Raw genomic sequence first — 14037 nt, forward strand, 5'->3', positions numbered from 1 at the left:
TACAACTTTTTTCTTGGTGATAATGGTGTAACATTTCCTCATTCTATCCAAAATGTAAAAAACAAGTTTTACCTAGAGATACACTTAAAAAATGAATTACATGTTTTGAGGGGTTGATACTACCTGAGCACTTTCCCTTAGAGATGGGAAAGAGTTGGGGTTGTGTGCATTGCACCAAGAAAGTTTTGACTTTCCAAAAGTTAAAGCTTGCTGCGTCGGTTTGGAGAGGTAAGGGATGTGGTAAAAGGAAAGTAGAGATTTGTGGAGTCTGTAATCAAGGTCACTTTGTTTAATCTATGAAACATACAGATTCAATTAAAATTACTTATTTTTTTTATAATACTTATATTTTGGGGATAAATGAATTTAAGAGCTTTAATTTCCCCCAAAATTTTATTTAAAAAATTGTTTGGTGCTTTTCCAGAATACAACAGACTTTTATTGGCTCCTGGGAGGTATGGGAGCTGCTTTGAACAATTTTTTTAAATTATTATTATTTTTATTATTATTTTTATTATTATTATTTGCAATATTTTTTTATTATTATTTGCAACATTTTACTTTTATTTTCTCAAAAAAGAAGAAAAAAAAACATTAGCTTAATATTTGACAGTAGTATTATTATATGCATTATTTTACATTTTTTCACAGAAAGAAAACAATCAGACATCAAAAAGGAGAAAATAAGGTATACTATATGTATCCTGGAGTAATTGACATGTGTGTGTGTGGGGGGGGGGGGGGGGTGGCATTTCACTGGTCAAGGGTCTTTCACCTGAATGAGTGACTTAAACACTGGCAACATTAATGAGCCTACTATTGTACTGTTATTTTTCTTTCTTTGTTTTTAGTTTTTAGTTTTGCATTTTGTATGCTTGTTACCTAGGAGCTTGTATGCTGTATTTTTTTTGTATACCTTTAAAATTTCAATAAATACAAGTTTACAAATAAAAGAAGAAAATAAAAATGTAAAGTGGCAGTATACAAACAATGACCAAGTACACAAAAAAAAAAAAAGGAAAAAAATAAATCAAATCAAAAATAAATCAAATACAAATAAACACTAAATTTAATAAACAAAACTACTTCAAATATATTCAAAAGACGAAAAAAAAAAGAAGAAAAAACACACACACACTAAATATTTCTAGCAATTTTTCTCTAAGCAGATCAATTAATTAAATTTGTACTGAAATGTTTCTCCCACAAAACTGGAAATTTTGTGGCAAAAAATGTATTCTGATGAAAGACAAGCAGAGATTTGTAGAGTCTACAGTCAAGGAAACCTGTCACTTTGCTTAATCTCGGCAACATACAGATACAATTAAATTACTTATTGTTTTAATACTTAGATTGTATTATTATACATACTGTATGGGGATCAATGAACTTAAGAGGTTTCATTTCCCTAAAATGTTAATGAATAGCTTGTGTCTTTTTTTTTATGTAAATAGGGGGGCGCTGATAAATTAAAGCTGCTACCTGAACGGTGCCTAGTAAACAAATTGTTGAAAAATAAGGTGTGCTAAAATAATCAATGTAATATAATTCACAATGTGAATACAAATGCAAAATGATATAAAATCATGCATAAAATGGTGATCCGGTGAAACTCAAATCGGTGAAATGATCAAAAGTCCACAAATCCAGAAGGATTCCACCAAGTGTCACAAGTGATAAACTTATAAACTGTAAACTTGTACGTGCAATAACTCATCAAATGATATGAATTGCAAAGTCCACAAAAATCTTCACCAGATGCTAAAATAGTGAAAAGGTAAAGGTGTATTTCCAGTGCTGTGTGATTGAAGATCCCGCCACCAACACGCTATCCTCCTTACCAAATAAATTAGGATGGAAGGCAGAGAAAACTCTGTTTGTTGGGTTGGGAAGGAGGAGACTTTCAAACTAGCCACCCTGTGATATGGTGCAGTAATGGCCTCTTACCAGATGGTAAATAAACTCAGCACAGGAAATGTTGAATAGATGATGCCTTTTCAATGTATCGAGTGTCAGTGGTGGTATTTCGCTCTCACCATAAGTCCGTACTTCTACTGGCTCTCCAAAGTGAGCATGGGTGTAATAGAAAATAAACGGACTATAGTGTGATATCCCCAAGATAATTTATTGAGTAAAATAAGTAATGCACTTACATATGGGATGGAAACAACTGTGACAGTACAAATGATTCGCCTAGCTCGGCTGCAGACAGGTGTCGCGCCGCCACAGACGTCACGCACAGCTCGGTCTGCAGCCGAGCTAGGCGAATCATTTGTATTGTCGCAGTTGTTTCCATCCCATATGTAAGTGCCGGAGGCGCGCTCCCGCTGTTTTCAGTCACAGTGGGAGTCGGGCCAGGGGAGGAGCAGCGGCGATCGCCGCCGCTCTTCCCCGATCGTCGGGGAATCGAGTGAGGAGATCCGCCCGCCTGTGTAAACAGAGCGGGCGGATCTCCTAAGTGACAGGGAGGGACAGATCGGAGTGTTCAGCATAGCTGAACATCCGATCTGTCCTTCTGTCACATAGTCACCTCCCCCCCCACACGTTAGTAAGCACCAGGCATACATTAACCCCTCCCTCTCCACTAAAATTAACCCCTTCCCTGCCAGTGTCATTTTTACAGTAACAGTGCATATGTATAGCACTGATTACTGTAGTAATGTCACTGGAACCCCCAAAAGTGTCAAAAATGTCAGTCAAGGGTCCGATCTGTCCGCCGCAATGTCGCAGTCCCGCAAAAAAAATCGCAGATCGCCGCCATTACGCGTTAAAAAGAAAAACACCAAAAATTACAGAAATCTTTCCCGTAGTTAGTAAATGCAATAACTTTTGCGCAAACCAATCAAAATACGCTTATCATGATTTTTTTTACCAAACATAGGTAGCAGAAAACAAATTGGCCAAAAATTTTAAAAAAATTTGATTTTTAAATTTTTTTGGGGGGGAATTTCATATAAAAAAATGTTAAAAATATTGTTATTTTTTCAAAATAAACGCTCTTTTTTTGTTTATAGCGCAAAAAGTAAAAAGCGCACAGGTGATCAAATACCACCAAAAGAAAGCTGTTTGTGGGAAAAAAAGGACGTAAATTTTGTTTGGGTACAGCGTCGCATGACCGCGCAATTGTCAGTTAAAGTCGCACAGCGCCGAATCGCAAAAAGTGGCCTGGACGTAAGACAGCAAAATCCTCCGGTGGTAAAGTGGTTAATATTATTATTTGTGCTATTTTACATTTTTTTTAACAGAAAGAAAAAATTCAGACAGCAAAAAGAAAAAAGTCAAATAAAAAATGTAAAAAATGTAAAGTGACAATATACTATAGAAGCAATGACCAAGTACACAAAAAAAAAGGAAAAAAAAAACTAATAAAATACAAGTAAACACTAAATTAAATAAACAAAACGACTTCATTTATATAAACAAAAAAAAAAAAAAAAAAACACAATTTCTAGCATTTATTAAATGTAAATATATCAATGTTATTTGTACTATTATACATTTTTTCACAGAAAGGAAAAAAAAATCAGACAGCAAAAAGAACAATGTCTAATAAAAAACAAAAAGTGACAAAAAAATAAAAAATAAATAAAATACAAATAAAAACACTTAATAAAATAAACCCAAACTGCTTTAAATATATCCAAAAACAGAACAAAACAAAAACAGCTGTACTGAAATATTTCACATAAAGGGAAAAAAAATCAGACAGCAAAAAGAAAAGTCTAATAAAAAACAAAAAGTGACAAAAAAAAAGTAAAAAATAAATCAAATACGAATAAAAACACTTAATGAAATAAACGAAACTATTTTAAATATATCCAAAAACAGAACAAAACAAAAACAGCCGTACTGAAATTTTTCTCCCTCAAAACTGTAGTTTTGTGTCAAAATAATTTCTTCTGAATTCACTTTAGTCCTCCTTATTTATATAAAATATAAAATATTTAGTTATTTATTTTTTTAAAAATGACCTCAATCTTAAATATTTGAACTGGAAGGACCAGTTGTAAAAAACATGCCGGGCATAAACATGTGGACACCTAGACAATGACATTTTCTGTGCGAAGGAGAATGGAATCCACACTTGCAGCGTCATTAAATGATGACACACAGTACTTGCTGAGGGAACTTTATCCACCCTGCAAAACATCACCAAATAATTTCCTAAATTTACACATTACAACATTTTTTTTTTTTTATAGGAAGGTGGGGATAGGGCGTAGTCAAAGACTGCTCCACCTATAACCTCAATCAAATAAAAAATACATTTAAAATTCCAAAATGTATGTTTAAAAAATATTTTGGGCCTAAAGATTACTTAAAACACCCAAACATTATATATTTCTGAAAGTAGAGACCCTGGAGAGTAAAATGGCGGTAGTTCGAATGTCACGTTATTAGCACAATGGTTTATCAAGGTGCAAAATATCAGTAATAAATACACTAAAGGTAGTTTTAGGGTGCAAAAACACAATATATTACCCCATTTCTTTTTTTTTTTTTTAATATAAAATATGAAGTTGTGCTGGGTTAATAGATACCCAAACATGTCAAGCCTTAAAATTAAGTGAACTCGTGAAATGGTGCTTTCAATTTTCTACAGGCGATGCTTTAACTACCTCAATACCGGGCACTTAAACCCCCTTCCTTCCCAGACCAATTTTCAGCTTTTAGCGCTGTTGCATTTTGAATGACAACACTGTACAGATCATGCAACGCTGTACCTAAACCAAATTTGTGTCATTTTTTCCCCACAAATAGAGCTTTCTTTTGGTGGTATTTGATCACCGCCAGGTTTTTTCTTTTTTGGTGCACAAATAAAAAAAGACCGAAAAATTTGAAAAAAAAAAAGTTTTTTTGTTTAGGTTATAAAATTTTGTAAATAGATACGTTTTTTCCTGCACTGATGAGCACTGATGACGCTGCACTGACAGGCACTGATGAGGAGACACTGATGGGGTGGCACTAATGGGGTGGCACTGATGGGGTGGCACTGATATGCAGCACTGATGGGCACTGATAGGTAGCACTGATATGCAGCACTGATGGGCACTGATATGTGGCACTGATAGATAGCACTGATATGCAGCATTGGTGGGCACTGATAGGCAGCGCTGATGGGCACTGATAGGCAGCACTGATGGGCACTGATCGGCGGCACTGATGGGTACTGATGGGCACTAATAAGTGGCACTGATCGGCGGCACTGATGGGCACTGATGGGTGGCACTGATGGGCAGCACTGATCGGCACTGATGGGCACTGATAGGCAGCACTGGTGGGCAATAATGGGCACTGGTGGGTGGCACTGATAGATGGCAATATGGGACACTGGTGGGCAGCACTGATAGATGGCATTGGTGGGCAGCACTGATAGGGAGGGCACCACTGGCAGGCTCTCTGAGCCCTGTTTGCCATCCCTGGTGGCCATGGTGGGCATCCCTGGTGGTCATGGGTGGGCATCCCTGGTGGCTCTAGTGGTACAGCTGTCATGTGATCAGGAGGGCCAATCACAGGGCTCTCCTGCCGCAACTTGCTGCTCTGTGTCCGAGGGACACAGGCACATCGAGATCGCGCCGCTGCGCATGCCCGTGGCAGCGCGATCTCGCTCCTTCTGAAGGACGTTCCGGAACGTCCGATCAGAAGGACAAGACTCCCACCCGCCCGTATATGTACAGTGGCCGGGTGGGAGGTGGTTAAAAGCCTCTACAGCAGGGGTCTTCAAACTATGGCCTCTCCAGTTGTTCAGGAACTACAATTCCCATCATGCCTAGTCATGTCTGTGAATGTCAGAGTTTTACAATGCCTCATGGGATGTGTAGTTCATGTATACAATTTTTGACCAATTATTAGGCATTTTGCTAAGTCACCCCTGAAGAAGCCTCAGGGCACCCCAGGTTGCCTGGGCACCCTGGCTGAAAAAGGCTGCCATAGACACACTCCTAAACCTTGTGGACAGCCTTCCCAGAAGAGTTGAAGCTGTTATAGCTGCAAAGGGTGGGCCAACTCAATATTGAACCCTACGGACTAAGACTGGGATGCCATTAAAGTTCATGTGTGTGTAAAGGCAGGCGTCCCAATACTTTTGGTAATATAGTGTATATTTGTATTGTGTATTAATACAATGCCTAATTAAATGAATAATGTTAGCTAAAGCAACTAATTGGCTTTCATCTTCCTTTGGTTTACTGCAGTCCGAACAAGCAGAGGAGGTTTCTGATTGGTTATTCCTACACCAACAAAGCCCATCTTTCTCCCTTGGCCCTGTTTCGAGCTCCATCTATTGTTGGTTTAGGGCTGAACAGCCAAATATCAGAGCGTCTTATTCATCTTCGGGGAGGTGTCTCACCCATAAGTATAACTGTACATCTGACTATTTTCTCTGCATATTTGGAAGGGGAGGGGGCAGGTCACTTGAAAAAAAAAAAAGTGAGGAGTGTCGCTTTCATCGTCAAACCAGTTCTGAGTTATGTCCTCGATTCTGTAGAGCTCGTCATTCAGCTGGGAGTTAAGCAACACAGGAGGCTCCCCCCTACAGACCGTCCAACGTTGGCTGGGGGGAGAAAGCCTAAGTGACAAGACTGGACTTAAGGTGACGATGGCCCTTGTATGGAGACTTCTGCTGCTCTGGGTCAACTTCGCACAAGGTAAGGGGTGACCTCGCTCAGCCTTGGCTTGTCCAATACAGAGGCTGAGGCTGTTTGAGGTCTATACTACCTTTAAAGTCTGGTTGAGGATTTATTGTATTTTGGAGACAAGCATGTAAAAATATTTGGTCCCTTTTTAAAGGGTCAATCCACACAAAAGTGACATTTTGGTTACAGATGGAGCCTGGTGGGCTGAGTGAGCCCCTGAATTTTTGCATGACTTGGACCTTCCAGCTTTTCTGAATCTATTCCTGTCCACCTGGAAGTTTTGGGTGTTCCTGCTCCACTTTGCTCCTCCTGTTACATTTCCCAGCAAGGATGGTGGAAACCTCTGATAATGGGCATATTAGGTGTACAGACCTGGGAACTTAAGAACATGGGTGGTGGGAAACACCTTAGAATGGGTACAGCAGGTGTGCACACTCAGGAACTCAGCATGGGGATAGTGGGAACCCCTCATGATGGACACAATAGGTGTACAGACCTAGGAGCAGCACAGGGATGGTGGAAACCTCTCATACGGGGGCATAACAGGTGTACAGACCTAGGAACAATGCTGGGATAGTAGGAACATCTTATATTGAGTACAACAGGTAAGCAGACCTAGGAACTCAGAGTAGGGATGGTGGGAACCCCTCATAATCAGGATAACAAGTGTGCAGGAATGGGGGGAACTGCAGATTATAATAATGGGCACGGCAGGTGTACAGAACCGGAAACTCAACACAGGGATTGTGGGAAACCCTTATAATAGGCACAACAGGTGTGCTGACCTGGGAATTCAGCGCTGAGATGCTGAGAGCCCCCCATAATTGGCACAGCAGGTGTACAGATCTCTGAACTTGGTTCAGGGATGGTGGAAGCCCCTCATTATGGGCACAGCAGGTGTACAGATATCTGAACTCGGTTCATGGATTGTGGGAGTCCCTCATAATGGGCACAACAGGTGTACAGATCTTGGAACTCAGTGCAGGAATGGTAAAAGCCCCTCGTAATGGGTACGACAGGTGTGCAGACCTGGGAAGTCAGTGCCGAGAAGGTGGGATCCTCGAATATTGGGTACAGCAGGTATACAGATCTTGGAACTGAGTGCAGGAATAGTAAGAGCACCTCATAATAGGCACAGCAGGTTTACAGACCCAGGAACTCGCAATGGGATGGTCAGACACCCTCATAATAGGCACAACAGGTGTGCTGACCTGGGAAATCAATGCTGAGATGCGGAGAGACCCTCATAATGGGCACAGCAGGTGTACAGATATCTGAACTTGGTTCATGGATGGTAGGAGCCCCTCATAATGGGCACAAGAGGTGTACATATCTTGGATCTCAGTGCAGGAATGGTAGAAGCCCCTCATAATTATAATTGGTACAACAGGTGTGCAGACCTGGGAAGTCAGTGCCGAGAAGGTGGGATCCTCTAATATTGGGTACAGCAGGTATACAGATCTTGGAACTCAGTGCAGGAATAGTAATAGGACCTCATAATGGGCACAGCAGGTGTACAGACCCGGGAACTTGCAATGGGATGGTCAGGCACCCTCATAATAGGCACAACAGGTGTGCAGATCTGGGAAGTCAGTGCTGAGATGGTGGGAGTCTCTCATAATGGGCACAGCAGGTGTACAGATCTTGGAATGCAATGCAGGAATATTGGGCACAGCAGGCGTGTAGACCTGGTAACTCAGCACAGAGATGTGATCTGACAGAGATCCCTCATCTCCCAGGAACTGTGTAAGGCCCCTTTCACACGGGCAATCCAATCAGGTCTGCCTGTCAGTTTTTCAGGTAGACCTCTATCGGACCCTCCAGTCTCTTCTATGCAGCGGCAGATGTCAGCGGACACATATCTGTTGACACCTGCCGCCATCCGATCTGTCCATTTCCTCTGTAACCATTTCCATCCGATCACCCTATAGAGGAGAGCGGCCTGTGTCTGTGCCCGTTCTGCATAGCGGACACGGACCTGTCATCAGTGGATAGATCCACCCGCTGAGCAAGCAGTTCCCGCTTCACAGAGGTCCATTTCCATCCTATCACCCAATAGAGGAGAGCAGACTGTGTCTGTGCCCGTTCTGCATAACGGACACGGACCTGTCATCAGTGGATGGATCTATCCCCTGAGCAAGCAGTTCCTGCTTCACAGAGGGTTATTTCCATCCGATCACCCTATAGAGGAGAGCGGACTGTGTCTGTGCCCGTTCTGCATAGCAGAGCGGACATGGACTGTTCATCAGTGGATGGATCCACCCGCTGAGGAAGCAGTTCCTACTTCAGAGAGGTCCATTTCCATCCGATCACCCCTATAGAGGGGAACGGACTGTGTCTGTGCCCGTTCTGCATAGCGGACACGGACCTGTCATCAGTGGATAGATCCACCCGCTGAGCAAGCAGTTCCCACTTCACAGAGGTCCATTTCCATCCTATCACCCTATAGAGGAGAGCAGACTGTGTCTGTGCCCGTTCTGCATAGCGGAGCAGACACAGACCTGTCATCAGTGGACGGATCCAGTTCCCGCTTCACAGAGGCTCCATGTGAAAGGGGCCTTACACAGTTCCTGGGAGAGGAGGGAGAGGAAGCTGTTAGTTGAATTAACTCTCCAACATCCATAAATAATAAAATATCATTTCTGTGTGGTCTGACCCTTTAAGCACTGAGGAGATCCACCCTAAAATCTTAAACACTATTGGTGGGTTGCAGAACTTTTTTTTTTAATGTATTAATATCACATTAACGTTTTAAAGAGAATTTTCCTGTAAGAAAAGTGCACCAGAACCGGCAGCAGGAGGTATAATACCTGCTGGCCTTCTGATAGTTTTCTGGCTGTCATGCTGATCCATTGGCTTCAGTCATTACTGAGGCACTGACCCGGAAAACAGAAGTAGAGATCACGAAGTCTGGCTTCACTTTGACTTTACTTGTTGTATGTTTAGTCTGGTTGTTAGGGACTCAGAAAGAACTGAGCCAGTGGCAGTCATAGTCAACCTTGTAGTAGAGCTACACGATTCTGGATAAAATGGGAATCACAATTTTTTGCTTATAATAAAGATCAGAATTCTCTCATGATTCTCAGCATGACATCATCTTTTACATTATACCAAAAAATTGGGATAACTTTACTGTTTAGTTTTTTTGTTTTTAAATAATTTAAGTGTATTTTTCCCCAAAAAATTGCGTTTGAAAGACCGCTGCGCAAATACCGTGTGATATAAAATATTGCAACGATCGCCATTTTATTCTCTAGGGTCTCTGCTAATATATATATATATATATAAATATATACAGTATATATATTAGCAGAGATTAAATTATATATATATATACATACATAAATACTGGGTTCAAAGTAATCTTCTAGAAAAAAATACAGATTTTAACTTGTAAGCAACAAGTGTCAGAAAAAAGCTTAGTCCTTAACTGGTTAACCACTTCAGCTCTGGAAGCTTTATATATATATTTTAGCAGAGACTAAATTATATATATATATATATATATATATATATATATATATAGTATATATATATATATATATATACACATACAGATTTTAACTTGTAAGCAACAACAAGTGTCAGAAAAAAGCTTAGTCTTTAACTGGTTAACCACTTCAGCTCTGGAAGGTTTTACCCCCCCCCCCCCCCCTCTTCATGACCAGGCCATTTTTTTTGTGATACGGCACTGCATTGCTTTAACTGACAATTTAAAAAAAAAACAAGATCTCGCTTTTACTACCTGACAGAACAGTGGACTGCCGTTCTGCCTTCCCTCCAGACGATCGCCGGATAATTTGGCTCCCGCTGTGTCCAATGACAGCGGGAGCGCCCCAGATTGCGTGTACAAAATCACATACATGTACGTGATTGTTGCGCAGCCAGGTCGCCCTGCTGCAGTATATATGCGGTGGGTGGTCCAGAAGTAGTTAAACTGATTTACAGACAAAGTTCATCCCTTTGATCTAAAAGGACCAAATGATACAATGTTTCTTTTTATCTCAGCGCTGAGCAATGTTGTTATAAACTTTTTCTGCCTTTTTTTTTTTTGACTGCTCTGAGCACAGAACGGCTCTGCACTGTTGCATGAATCGTGGAAATGCTGGATTAGGATCATGAGGGGGGGTTGACTTGAGATCGGTATTTTTTAACGATTATTCGTGCAGTTCTACATTGTAGCAAGGAGGTCAATGATGGCAGCCTCCAAATTTCTGTCAAAACATCTCCTTTAAGTTTAGATGCTAGGTTGTCCGTTGGGGTCAGGGGTTATATCAAGGATAAGGCTGGTCATAGATTATCTTTCTTGTACAGTTTTACTTTAAATTTACCAAAACCATATAATATTTAAACACTTTCAATTTGTATGCAATCAGATAAGCCCTTGCACTACATAGTTGAAGGCAAATCTAAGAGAAAATAAATAAGAAAATTGTATAATGTATGGCCTGCTTGAGATTCAGTGTCATCAAGGTGCAATGGCATTTAATTTACCTTAAAGTGTAACTCTAGCCATTTTTGGACTGTGTGGGAAGGTTTAGAACCTCTGTCAGTTACCGTATATACTCGAGTATACGCCGACCCGAATATAAGCCGAGGCCCCTAATTTTACCACAAAAAACTGGGAAAACTTATTGACTCGAGCATAAGCCTAGGGTGGGAAATGCAGCAGCTACTTGACCCAATTGGACCACCACGAGACCCAAAACAGGGGCTGCGGGCACGGTGCAGGGGCTGCAGACATGGTACAGGAGATGCAGGGCTGTGGGCATGGTACAGGAGATGATACAGGCATGGTACAGGAGATGGTACAGGAGATGGTACAGGCATAGTACAGGAGATGGTATAGGAGATGGTACAGGCATGGCACAGAAGATGGTACAGGCATGGTACAGGATATGGTACAAGAGATGGTACAGGCATGGTACAGGAGATGGTACAGGCATGGCACAGGAGATGGTGCAGGCATGGTACAGGAGATGGTACAGGCATGGTACAGGATATGGTACAGGAGATGGTACAGGCATGGTACAGGAGATGATACAGGCATGGCACAGGAGATGGTACAGGCATGGTACAGGATATGGTACAGGAGATGGTACAGGCATGGCACAGGAGATGGTACAGGCATGGCACAGGAGATGATACAGGCATGGCACAGGAGATGGTTCAGGCATGGCACAGGAAATGGTACAGTCATGGCACAGATGGTACAAGCATGGCACAGATGGTACAGGCATGGCACAGATATGGTACAGGCATGGCACAGATATGGCACAGAGGGTACAGGCATGGCACAGATATGGCACAGATGGTACAGGCATGGCACATATATGGCACTGATGGTACACGAGATGCAGTGCTGCAGGCATGGTACAGGAGTCTCACTCACCTTTACCTGCAGTGCTGAGGAGGAGTCTCACTTACCTTTCCGCCTTACATTTAAAAATGGCCTCGCCCGGCACCAACACGTCACTGCGCATGCGCCGTCTGCCCGGGAATAGCCAAACGTGTACTGGCTTTCCCAAGCGGTGGCGGCGCATGCGCACTGATCGGAGAACAGCTAAGTGAGACCGTGACTCGAGTATAAGCCGAGGGGGTTTTTTCAGCATCAAAAAACATGCTGAAAAACTCGGCATATACTCAAGTATATACGGTATGTTTTTTTTTTTATTGCTGTCTGTGTCCTTATTTGACTGGGGCTCCCAGGCACCACAAATACATGCGTATTGTATGCTCTACCCATTTGGCTGGCTGCAAATATGTCCGTATGCATGAACCCTGAGCAATGCTTAGTGTCCCTCAACCAATATGGTTGTTTGTCACTTATTGGGATTTTGTTTACCAAAATACGAAGCAGAATACATATTGGCCTAAATTGATGAAGAAATTTGATTTTTTTGAAATTTATTTTTATTGGGTATGTTTTATAGCAGAAAGTAAAAAAATATTGTTTTTTTTTTTTAATCAAAATTGTCAGTTAAAGCATCTCTTGAAGCATGTCTGCAGTCTCTGACCATCTCCTTCAGCTAATATGCAGCCCTATGACCATCTCCTGTAGCATATCTACAGTCTCTGACCATCAAATGTAACCTATCCACTGTCTCTGACCATCAAATGTAACCTATCCACTGTCTCTGACCATCAAATGTAGCATAACTACCTTCTCTGACCATCAAATGTAGCATATCTACTGTCTCTGACCATCAAATGTAGCATATCTACTGTCTCTGACCATCAAATGTAGCATATCTACCTTCTCTGACCATCAAATGTAACATATCTACCATTTTTTACCATCAAACATAGCATATCTACTGTCTCTGACCATCAAACATAGCATATCTACTGTCTCTGACCATCAAATGTAGCCAATCTACTGTCTCTGACAATAAAATGTAGCATAGCTACAATTTCTGACCATCAAATGTAGCATATCTACTTTTTCTGACCATCTAATGTAGCATATCTACCATTTCTGACCATACTTGAAAGTAGTGAGTATTGTGATGGTTTTCGGGATGGTTCAGGAGGAGGAAGGTCCAGAGAGGGATTGATGGCAGAGTAAGTAAATAAGGGTTGGGGGAATCCCCTTTAGAGGGATTCTGCCATTTTGACCTGCAGGGACAAAGAGAGAGGTCTCTTTAAAAATAGCATGTAGCGGAGCGCTCCTTAAAACACACTTGACGTAAAGTCATGCTGTTACACAAATGTCTGGAATGCCCTAGCTTTAGGTGGAGAGACGTCATCTTTGAATTACACTTCTGAGAACTCTGTTTTAGAACTTTATTATTTCAGCTTGATTATAGAGTGCCAGCCACAGTATGACGCACTGACGTGCAAAAAGAAGTAAGGAGCACCGATTTGTCACCTGTATTTGCTGCCTATTTAACCATAAATGAGATATTTTACCTGCTATGCAACCCTATACAACTCATTACTGAACATGACAAGCCCAAATACCAAAAATACTCCCTTTCTCTCTAAACCCCCAAAATATGGGTCTCTAAGAAGGGTTATAGCCTGGATGCCCAACCCGTGGCTCAGGGGCAACATGTGGCCCTTTGTCACATTGGGCCCTTGCAGAATGTAGTCTGTGTTTTGGTGCTTATTGAAGCCAGTAAAACAGGGAAAAAGGTAAAAGGTAAAAACATTCTTTAGACTGGATGCTAGCAGTTGATTATGGAAGGAGATGGTGAGCGCTAAGGGGGGAGGTTGCAGATGAGAGACACTATATACCAGTGATGGCGAACCTTGGCACCCTAGATGTTTTGGAACTACATTGGCCATGATGCTCAACTACACTGCAGAATGCATGAGCATCATGGGAAATGTAGTTCCAAAACATCTGGAGTGCCATTATGGGAGGAGATGGTGAGCGCTAAGGGGGGAGGTTGCAGAT

General features: G+C 41.6%; 1 protein-coding gene across 1 annotated transcript in view; it reads left to right on the forward strand.

Annotated features, from left to right (window-relative positions):
• Nucleotides 1–6598: 6598 nt before the first annotated feature.
• LOC309568698 (urokinase plasminogen activator surface receptor-like) overlaps nt 6599–14037 on the forward strand; it is a gene marked incomplete at both ends in the record, with an annotated part of 64262 nt that continues 56823 nt past the window's right edge. Inside the window, one exon of the mRNA XM_082274441.1 lies at nt 6599–6647. Coding sequence (XP_082130567.1) covers nt 6599–6647 — 49 coding nt within the window. The remainder of the gene's footprint in view (nt 6648–14037) is intronic.

The sequence above is a fragment of the Pelophylax lessonae genome (assembly GCF_965119305.1).
Source record: "Pelophylax lessonae genome assembly, chromosome: 12".
NCBI lineage: Eukaryota > Metazoa > Chordata > Amphibia > Anura > Ranidae > Pelophylax > Pelophylax lessonae.